This window comes from Durio zibethinus, chromosome 6 (assembly GCF_047325235.1).
Source record: "Durio zibethinus cultivar Kanyao isolate XHJ-2024 chromosome 6, ASM4732523v1, whole genome shotgun sequence".
NCBI lineage: Eukaryota > Viridiplantae > Streptophyta > Magnoliopsida > Malvales > Malvaceae > Durio > Durio zibethinus.
Window position 1 is genome coordinate 20131744 of NC_143167.1, and position 9749 is coordinate 20141492.

At 33.8% G+C, this 9749-nt stretch overlaps 2 protein-coding genes across 6 annotated transcripts; one reads left to right on the forward strand and one right to left on the reverse strand.

Moving 5' to 3' along the window:
• The first annotated feature begins 1710 nt into the window (after positions 1-1710).
• LOC111285997 (U-box domain-containing protein 35-like) lies at positions 1711-6219 on the forward strand. Its single transcript, XM_089762243.1, has 10 exons — positions 1711-2023; positions 2078-2191; positions 2297-2418; positions 2681-2901; positions 2990-3047; positions 3119-3404; positions 3572-3673; positions 4053-4478; positions 4765-5529; positions 5887-6219. Exons 1-10 carry the CDS (start codon positions 1811-1813, stop codon positions 5977-5979), a joined length of 2400 nt encoding a protein of 799 aa, XP_089618369.1. The 5' UTR covers positions 1711-1810; the 3' UTR covers positions 5980-6219.
• A 267-nt stretch (positions 6220-6486) lies between these two features.
• LOC111285998 (Pentatricopeptide repeat (PPR) superfamily protein) lies at positions 6487-9161 on the reverse strand. 5 transcript variants are annotated; one of them, XM_089762242.1, is made up of 4 exons: positions 8903-9152; positions 8745-8826; positions 7448-8636; positions 6487-6752 (listed from the first exon to the last, which is right to left on the reverse strand). In XM_089762242.1, exons 1-3 carry the CDS (start codon positions 9011-9013, stop codon positions 7666-7668), a joined length of 1164 nt encoding a protein of 387 aa, XP_089618368.1. In that variant the 5' UTR covers positions 9014-9152; the 3' UTR covers positions 6487-6752; positions 7448-7665. The 5 variants fall into 5 exon arrangements, with proteins under 5 accessions (XP_089618368.1, XP_089618367.1, XP_089618366.1 ...); XM_089762241.1 differs by having other exon boundaries at positions 7484-8826; positions 8903-9161; XM_089762240.1 differs by having other exon boundaries at positions 7448-8826; positions 8903-9148.
• Positions 9162-9749: the final 588 nt, after the last annotated feature.

Genomic DNA, 9749 nt, shown 5'->3' on the forward strand with positions numbered 1-9749 from the left:
AAAATTAGGAAAAAAAATGGTATTTTAGTTTCCTTCTTAATAATTTAAAAAATTTTATTTTCTTTCTAATAAATAAAATTTATTATGATAGCAAAAGTAATAATTTTGGATCCATCTTGATTTTATTTCCTTTCTTTATACTTATTTTATCAAATTTTATTTCCTTTATATTTATAAATTTTGATCAATGAACATAATATTCAATCCTATTATGAATAAAGCTAGAATTTTTTTTAATAAAGGAAGAAATGAAACATCCCAAATAATATTTTAACACTTTAACTAAACAAAAGTAAATAATAATTAATAATTTTAGAAAGTACTTTTGTAAATTATTATTACTATAATTTGAAACTCTCCAAAATTCTGCCAACCTAACATAACAACTTATTTATTACAATAATCTTTTTTTTTTTTGGGAAAAATTATATTAGAAATAATTCATTTAAGAACACTTAGCACATGGGAATAATTCCCTTATTGTTTAAACATAAAATTATAGCTAAAATGTAAAGTCATTTAATATATACAAGCTTTATATATATATATATATATATATATACATACATATATATATGTTTTGAGAAAATAAATATCAACTATTCGAGAGTCAAAATTATTTGGGTATATTTCATTCTTTATTTTTGGTTAAAAATAAATTTTATTTTTATTTTAATAGGATTTAGTTTTATATTTTTTATAAAATCTGTAAATACTATCAAATAAAATTTAATAAAATAAAATAAAAAAAGAAATAGAATCAGGGTAATAGATCCCAAACTATTATTCTTTACTGTCATAACAAAATGTATTTATTAAAAAATAAAATGTTATAATGTTTATAAAAAATAAGGTACCAGTTTTGCCTCTGATTTTAAGTTAAATTTTTAAAATCAAAGGGAAAAAATGATATTTTTGTAAATATATTAAAACTATTTTGAAATGTTTTATTTTTTATTAAAAATAATTTTTAGCTTTATTTTTAAATTTTTAATAGAATTTAATTTTATAATTTTATTAAACTTTGTAAATATTGAGAAATAAAATTTAATAGAATAAAATAAAATCAAGAAATGAAACAAAATCAAGACAACGGATCAGCATTATTACTTTTTGCTATCTTTCTAAAATGTATTTATTAGAAAAAATAAAATTTTTATAAATAATATGAAAGAAACTAAAATATTATGTTATCCCTGATTTTAAGTTAAAATTTTAAAATCAAGCAAAAAATTATATTTTTGTTTTTTTAAGTTTTATTTTCTTTTTAATAAATATATTTTGATATGATTATAAAGAATTATAATTGTGAATTCATTTTTATGATTTGTAATTCTCTTTTATTTTTAGGCAGAGAAACCATACCGGCACCTTTTTAAATAAGTTTAAAAGTATCAAAATGAAAGATTTGAGAACGAAGAAAGTAAAGGGGGCAGTCCATGCGGGTCTAAATTTGTAGGCGCCAGCGGAGATTTGAACAGGACGGCAAGAATGGGATGTCTGTCTGAAGTATTAACAGCAGAGCATGCAGGAATTCATGTTTCAACCGAAAAGAAAGCAAAACAAACACCTTAATTATATGCATGTAATTAGCTTACGAAAACCAGTTAGTTTAGATTGTTTCCATAAAACAAATATAACTCTTAATTAGCCACTATAACTAAGGGAGGTTTATTGGAGATTGAGATGACTGACTAAGGTAGCAAATTTTGGTTGGGTTAGTTGGTAGCGATAGCCAGGAGAAGAATAATTATAATCGACGGACTTGGGTTTCAAAGACAGTGAGAGCGCGATCGGAAATTGATTCAAGATGGCGAGAAGAAATGGAGAAAGGAGAGAGGAGAATGTGGCAGAGGCAGTGGCAGTGGCAATAGACAAGGACAAGGGAAGCCAATACGCTTTGAAATGGGCTGTTGATCATCTTATGTCCAGGGGTCAATCTATCGCTCTTGTCCATGTTAAAACTAAGCCTTCTTCCATCCCTAGCCCAAGTATGTTTTGCTTATCGATCAATTTTTATCGAATCTCCATCATTTATTAATAATATATGCACGCATGCATACATGCAGATGGGAACCACGTCAATATTTCTGATGTCAACGACGATGTTGCAAAAGCATATAAACAACAACTCGACAACCAAGCCAAGGAGGTGTTTCTACCTTTCCGATGCTTCTGCTCGCGGAAGGACGTATGTTCTTTCTTTTGATTTTCTTCTTTAATTTCTTCTAAACTCCAAATTAATTCATGGTATTTGTTATTATTATTATTATTATTATTCATGCTATTGCAACAGATCAAATGTAATGAAATCATACTGGAGGATACCGACATCACTAAAGCCTTAATTGATTATGTCTCATCCTCTTCAATCGAGACTTTAGTGCTTGGTGCACCATCAAAAAGCGGCTTTGTCAGGTTACCCACGCTTTGTCTTTGTAGATTTAAATCATGATTTACATATTATACTACTTTCTGCAAACTGCAAATATATACTACCCTACTTATTTCTAATTTTTCTCTGTTTAACACCCCAAATTTCCAACTCCAAATTAAGCTCCTGGCTGCTGCTACTATAAGATTAATTTCATGCATGCATTTGAAATCTAATTCAGAAACATTTTGCTCTTCCATCTATCTAATGTGTTGTAACTTTGAATGAGCCTTCAAATGTTGACAGGAGATTCAGGACCCCGGAGGTTACAACTAATGTCTCAAAAGGGGCTCCCGATTACTGCACAGTATATGTGATTGGCAAAGGGAAGATCTCATCAGTGCGATCTGCTTCTGCTCCCCCTCCACCAAGACTTCACCCGCGTGCTCAGCCGCAGCCCCTACCCAGTAACATTCCTGAACTAACAGAACCCCCTTACTCTCCCACGCTTAACCCCAGATATAGAGGTTTTTGCATGTCTCCTCCTGTCATTAACTTGTTTCCACCTTCATTATTATTCAGCCATCAATCACAGGATTTATTTTGCTTCTGTAGCTGTACCTGATAGGCCCCAATATCCACCACGCAACCTAAATGAAGATGTGGAAATCAAGTAAGTTATAATAAGATGATCAACCCTCATTCATAAACATCTAACTAAAAATTTTCAATCCCCTGGAACAGGTCACCATTCACAAGAGGACGAAACCCTATCAAATATGAGCCCTCAATTCCAGAATCTGACATATCATATGTAAGCAGTGGAAGGCCAAGTACCGATCGCATGTTCCCTTCCCTGTATGACAATATGGACTTTGGAACTCCACGGCTTTCAATCAGCTCAGATTATGACGATATAAGCTTTGGGTCATCATACTCAGGAAACAGGTCCATGGAATTCAATTCACAGTTCGAATGTTCATCAAGCTCGGTGGAAAGTGGTAGGACATCATGGTCATCTCAGAATATGGTAAGCATTATTTTTTTGTCATGAAAATTAGCATAATAAATAATAGTAGTTACGCTGAAAAGCGAACAGCAGACAAGTCAAATGCTAGCTATGCAGTTTGGTTTCATATATATGTACTTGAGCAGATACAAGGTAGAGAATCGTACTTAACTGTTCAGATGCTACAGGACGAAGTGGAAGCTGAGATGAGAAGACTCAAACAGGAGCTCAAGCAGACAATGGAGATGTACAGTGCCGCCTGCAAGGAAGCACTCTCGGCAAAGCATAGGGTACTATATATCTAAAAGCTGAAATTCCTTTTGAGCATAATCTACAAACTTTTGAAAGTGGTATATAACTATATTAAAATTTTCAACTTTGGTGAAAGTTCCACTAAATATGGTATCTCTATCCTGTTACAATAATGCTACGGTCCTACCAAATAGGCTTGAATTCAGCGATATCATATATGGTATACTTCTACTACAACTAGTTCCATTTTTGTTCATTGTTTTGAAATGATCAGATGCTACAAGACGTTCAGCATAAAGAAAATGATAAAATTCCTGGAAAATTGAAAACACCCTCTGCTACCTGCGCCATGCAACCACCAAAAAGAAAAATAGACAGAGAACACTTATGCCCAGTTTCTGCATATTCTTATTGCAGGCAAAAGAACTTCATAGCTGGAAATTGCAAGAAGAACAAAAAATAGAAGAGGCACGGCTAGCTGAGGAAGCTGCACTGTCACTTGCAGAGAAGGAGAAGGTAAAGTGTAAGGCTGCCATTGAGGCGGCCCAAGCAGCTCAACGGATTGCTGAACTAGAAGCACAAAAGAGAATGAACGTAGAAATGAAAGCCAGCAAAGATGCTGATGAGAGGAAAATGGCAATAAATAGTTTGGGACATGGTCTCAGGTACAGGAAATATACGATTGAAGAGATCGAAACAGCAACAGAGCTTTTCTCGCCATCTCGCAAAATAGGAGAAGGAGGTTATGGGCCAGTATACCAGTGCAAACTGGACCACACACCTGTCGCAATAAAAGTTCTTCGTCCAGACGCAGCCCAAGGACAATCACAGTTCCAGCAAGAGGTGTGGATGCAATTCTAAGCACAAAATCAAGTTTTTAAGATCCACACATGCAATGCTTGCTGTATGCCCAATTTACACACCTAATAAAATTTTAAACCGCATATTCATTACTCTATTGTATTTAGTTAAGAGTCTGATGAATCAGGTCAGGAGACCTTGTTGATGCATATCACATAATAAATTATAACTTACAGATTGATAATTAAGCATAAGAAATTTAACCAAGTAATTACTTCTGAAATGCCTACAGAAATTTAATCTATGTATATTTTGGTAACTCATGTAGGTTGAAGTGTTAAGCTGCATACGACATCCAAATATGGTTCTTCTCCTCGGAGCCTGCCCAGAGTATGGCTGCCTAGTCTATGAATACATGGCTAACGGAAGCTTAGAAGATCGCCTCTTTAGGCGCAATAACACTCCGGTACTTCCATGGCAAGTAAGATTTCGAATTGCTGCAGAGATTGCGACAGGTCTTCTTTTCCTGCACCAAACCAAACCAGAGCCACTTGTGCACCGTGATCTGAAACCTGCCAATATTTTGCTAGATCGCAACTATGTCAGCAAGATTAGCGACGTTGGCTTGGCTAGGCTTGTTCCTCCATCAGTTGCCAACTCTGTAACTCAGTATCGTATGACATCAACAGCTGGAACATTCTGCTACATAGATCCAGAATATCAGCAAACTGGAATGCTAGGGATAAAATCTGATATCTACTCACTTGGGATCTTGCTTCTACAAACAATAACTGCTAAGCCACCAATGGGTTTGGCTCATCACGTTGAGAATGCTATCGAGAAGGGAACTTTTGCTGAGATGCTAGACCCAGCTGTGCTTGACTGGCCAATGGAAGAGGCCTTGATCCTTGCCAAGTTAGCCCTTAAGTGTTCAGAGCTGAGACGAAAAGACAGACCAGATCTGGGACAAGTTGTGTTGCCTGAGCTTAATAAATTGAGAACCCTAGCTGAAGAAAACACGTCTTTTATAACGCTTGGTGGCAGTGCAGGGCCCTCACCAAATCACAGCCAAGTTTCCGCCTCCTCAATGCAGGTAAACCTATAAATGGAAGAAAGCTACAACTATTTTATTTTACGAAGGAAATATCCATCTTATTGTAAGAGCTAAATAAATGAAGGAGATATTTAGTTTTGAATGTATAAATAAAATTACTTTAGTTTCATACTTATAAAACTGAAAAAAGAAAACCAATGTCAAAATGAAAACCTAGTTAAAGAGGATGAAGAACAAAGAACTTAAAACTTTCTGTTGATTTTGAACGTCAATAAAACTTATTAATTAAATAGAAAGCACATTTGCCCCCATGATAAATCTGTCTCTGATTGTCAGCCCAAACAAATTCTACTGTCTGAGAAATATATAATTTGTCCTCTTCTACTTGCTTCTTAGGATTTTACTAGTGAACCTCAGTTCCTGCATTGTGGATATGATAGCTCAAGGAGCCGCTCAAAGACACCATCTTTAATTGGGGGAAGAAAGTGAGTACAAGAACTTTTCTTTTCTTCCTGTTTCTCTTTCTTCTTTTAGTTTTAAACCTTTTCCCCTTGACACTTAGTGTTTGCACACTTTTTTTTTGCAGCTAGAAAGACTTGTCATGTTGAACTAGCCAAAACAGAGCAAGAATTCAATACAAGGAGCCGAAGTTTGCCATCAAAATAGAAGTTCAGAATTCTGAGCATCCGAATTCCATTTATTTCAATTTTCCATTCATTTATTTCTCCAGACCAAACATTATTAAGAATGTAACTGTACAACTTCTATACGAATCTTATAGGAAGCTGTGCTTCAATATACACAAAGCCACTGAATGAAGATGTGAAGACTTTAATACCAATATATATCTGACACTCCTGGAACTTACAATGAAATATGAACAGAAGCTCAAAATGATTGAAGATCAAGTTTAGAATCATATTAGGGATATCTTTATGATTTGACGCAACTCTAAATAAAGGTTTCGATAATCTTACTATCCCTATATCTGAAGGATACAAGATCATGCTCTTCCCTTCTTGCAAGTTGTGAGCCACCTCAAAACGATGTTGTTGTTCATCCCAAATGCCAGTCATGCTTTCCCTATAATTGATTGCATATCCCCACATTTCTCTTTCTTAACACCATGGCCATTTAGAAAAAAATACTTATCCTAATTGCTAGCCCATTTCTTCCTACCATCACTTTCACAATGTTCAGCTCATTTTCAAAGTGGTTCATGCTACCAACATGTATAACATACTTTTCAGCCTCCACTGTATCTGCCACAGATAGAATACATGTTACAAAATAAGCAAGATTAACAAAAGGGATCATATAACTAACAACACAGTTATTTTCAACTTAGACATTTTCATCTATAAAGAAATTGCAATTTCATAAAATGGTATCTCTTTCACACAACAGGCATAAAGGATAACATACTTTTCAGCCTCCACTGTATCTGCCACAGATAGAATACATGTTACAAAATAAGCAAGATTAACAAAAGGGATCATATAACTAACAACACAGTTATTTTCAAATTAGACATTTTCATCTATAAAGAAATTGCAATTTCATAAAATGGTATCTCTTTCACACAACAGGCATAAAGGACCAGACTATCCTGGATGTCACCTAAATATATAATCACATAGAAGTAATGGGATTATGATCGACTTCTCACCTTAATGTCATAATATATATTCTAAAAATTAAACCCTAACAAAGATTGAAAAACATAAGCTAAAGACCTCTTATGCGGGAGCATCAAAAAGAGGAATAAACATGTAGTTATTTTTTTTAAGTTTCCTAATAGCTAAGTTATTTCGGTAGTTATGGCAGGCCTGGATGAGCTAAACTATTGTAGTGTTCACATTTTGTTTTATCTGGAGTAGGCTTACGGTACTTATCTTTTAATTGGAATCCTTCTAATAAAGACATCTTAGGAGAAAAAACAGTGTTCAGGACATACCATGCAGCAAATAGCACAGGAAGATGTATACAGTACCACTTAGCTTGGCTCATCCGGTATGGGACGTTGAGAACTAGGAGAGACACCTTAGGTTCAAGGCTTCAAGCCAAAGAGTTCCCCTCTAATACGACGGTGGTAAGCTTTAAGAATGGAAAATAACAAAATGCTATTCCAACAACCAGAGAAACCATATCTGTATACAAATAGCAGACTGCTATTTAGTAATTCCAAAAGACCTGGTTCTTTCGGAATTGCCTTTTGAGATAAACTGCAATTAGCTGCCTGTAGGTCCATTTCTTTTGTCTCTTGAACTCCACAAACGCCTCTGAAGTTGATTGGAAGTCCCCTTTACCCAAAGCCTCAAACACAAGTGGATCAGTTAACACTAGTGGAGAATCATCGGCATTCATATTGTTCAAAACAAAATCCAGATTTCTTCCAAGTCTTCTATTCAAGTATGCATCTACAACACAACCATAAGTCACCAAATCAGGAACAACGCCTTCATGTTTCATGTGTTCAAGGCTGAGATGGAGATCCCAGAACATAGACATTCTTGAGAAGGCCAAAGCTCTTATATTGAACGTAGTCAGATCGGGAAGGAAACCAGAATCCAACATTTTCAGAAAGAGTCTTTGCATGGTTTTCATTTTGAAATTGGCAGCATAGGATAATAGCAAGAGATTCCATAAGAGATTGCCTAAATTTGTCCTCCCAAGACCCACACCATTTAAAAATGCACCTAACTTGTAGAACTTTCCCTCCTTGATGTAGGCTAATGACATTGCTCTGATTCCTTCTTCCTCTATGAGATGTCTAGACCTTTTAAGGCGAGCATAAGCATTCTCCATCTCAGTCAAGGAACCCAAAATGCTACAATGTCTAAGAAAAGCATTTCCAGTGGCAGAATCTATAGGCAAACCCTTTGAAACCATCTCCTTCAATGTATTCTCCATTAAATCAAGCCGCCCATGCTTTCCGAAGCAAGAGATAGCCACTGGGTACACTTGGGGTAACAAGTTAAACCTGTGCAGAATTACCTGATCCAGAATTTTGTTTACTAGGTGAAAATGCCCCATCTTCCCACAAGCATCCATGAATTTTGAAACTACTTGAATAGCAGGCATAAAAGATGTAGTATATAGCATTTCCTCCCATATTGCCAGAGCTTGGGGGAAAAGCCCATTATCTGCATAACAGAGCATGAGAGCAGAAAGGGTACAAGTGTTGGGTATCAAACCTTGGGAATTCATCTCAAGTAAAAGCTGATGAGCAACGTGAGGCATCCTTTTTCTACCTAAGGTTTGAATCAATGGAGCACAATCGACCAAGTTGTCTCTCGCAAGGATACGTCCTACCTTGTTCCACTGACAGATGATCTGCACCAAATAGAAAATAAAATCAGTTGAGATGGGATTAATAATTATTGAAAATGAAGGCAGCATTCGGCATTACCTTGCGGGGTGGAGGAGGATTGTTGTTGGAATTGGGTGAGGAAGGGTTGGATTTGAGAGAGGTAATAGAGAAGACAGGAGGGGTTATCCTGAGCAGCCACTGAGGTCCCATTTCCTCCTAAAGCATAGTCAGAGAGAGAGTGCTTGAAAATCGATCCACACACACGCACATATACATATTTTGTTCGGCAGAAAATTTATTGATCAACTAAAAATATTTATTGGTTAACGAAAAAATGATAACTTTTGAAAAAAAATAAACAATAATTTATTAAATTGCTGAGTATAGTTTTATTTTAGTCGAATTTTGAATTGGATATGATTTTTTAAGTTTAAATTTAATTTATTAAAAAAATAATATTATTGTATTAATAAAAATATATTTAATTTAATTTTACTTAAAATTTTAAAATATTAATAATAAAACTCTTCTAGTATTTTAATTTTAAATGTTTTTGTATTTCTAATGAAGTCGACATAAATTTTTAAACTCATATTTAATTTGAAATGACGTGAATATTATTTTCTTGTTAAAAATATTTTAATTAACTTTAATTAAAATGCTAAAATATTAAAATATTAATATTAAAAGTCTTTTGATAATTTAATTTTAAATATTTCTATTTTGTAGATTATTAGACAGAAATATTTTTACTATTTCAATAAAAAATAATATTATATTATTATTTTTAAAAATAAATATTAATATACTAAATAATATTTATAATTAATATTTTTTAATATTATAATATAATTATTTTAGTAATATGAATATTTTTAACTATTTCTAAATCTTTTTAAATTTAAAATACTATTTTTATCTTTTATTGACAAATGTATTTATATTA

Bases quoted from the DNA above. Each gene is read 5' to 3' on its own strand.
- LOC111285998 (XM_089762241.1), bottom strand. From the start codon at position 9,013: ATGGGACCTCAGTGGCTGCTCAGGATAACCCCTCCTGTCTTCTCTATT. The intron at 8,827-8,902 runs GTAATGCCGAAT...TATTTGGTGCAG, and splicing joins ATCCTCCTCCACCCCGCAAG to ATCATCTGTCAGTGGAACAA.
- LOC111285997 (XM_089762243.1), top strand. From the start codon at position 1,811: ATGGCGAGAAGAAATGGAGAAAGGAGAGAGGAGAATGTGGCAGAGGCA. The intron at 3,048-3,118 runs GTAAGTTATAAT...CCCCTGGAACAG, and splicing joins AATGAAGATGTGGAAATCAA to GTCACCATTCACAAGAGGAC. The intron at 4,479-4,764 runs GTGTGGATGCAA...TAACTCATGTAG, and splicing joins AATCACAGTTCCAGCAAGAG to GTTGAAGTGTTAAGCTGCAT.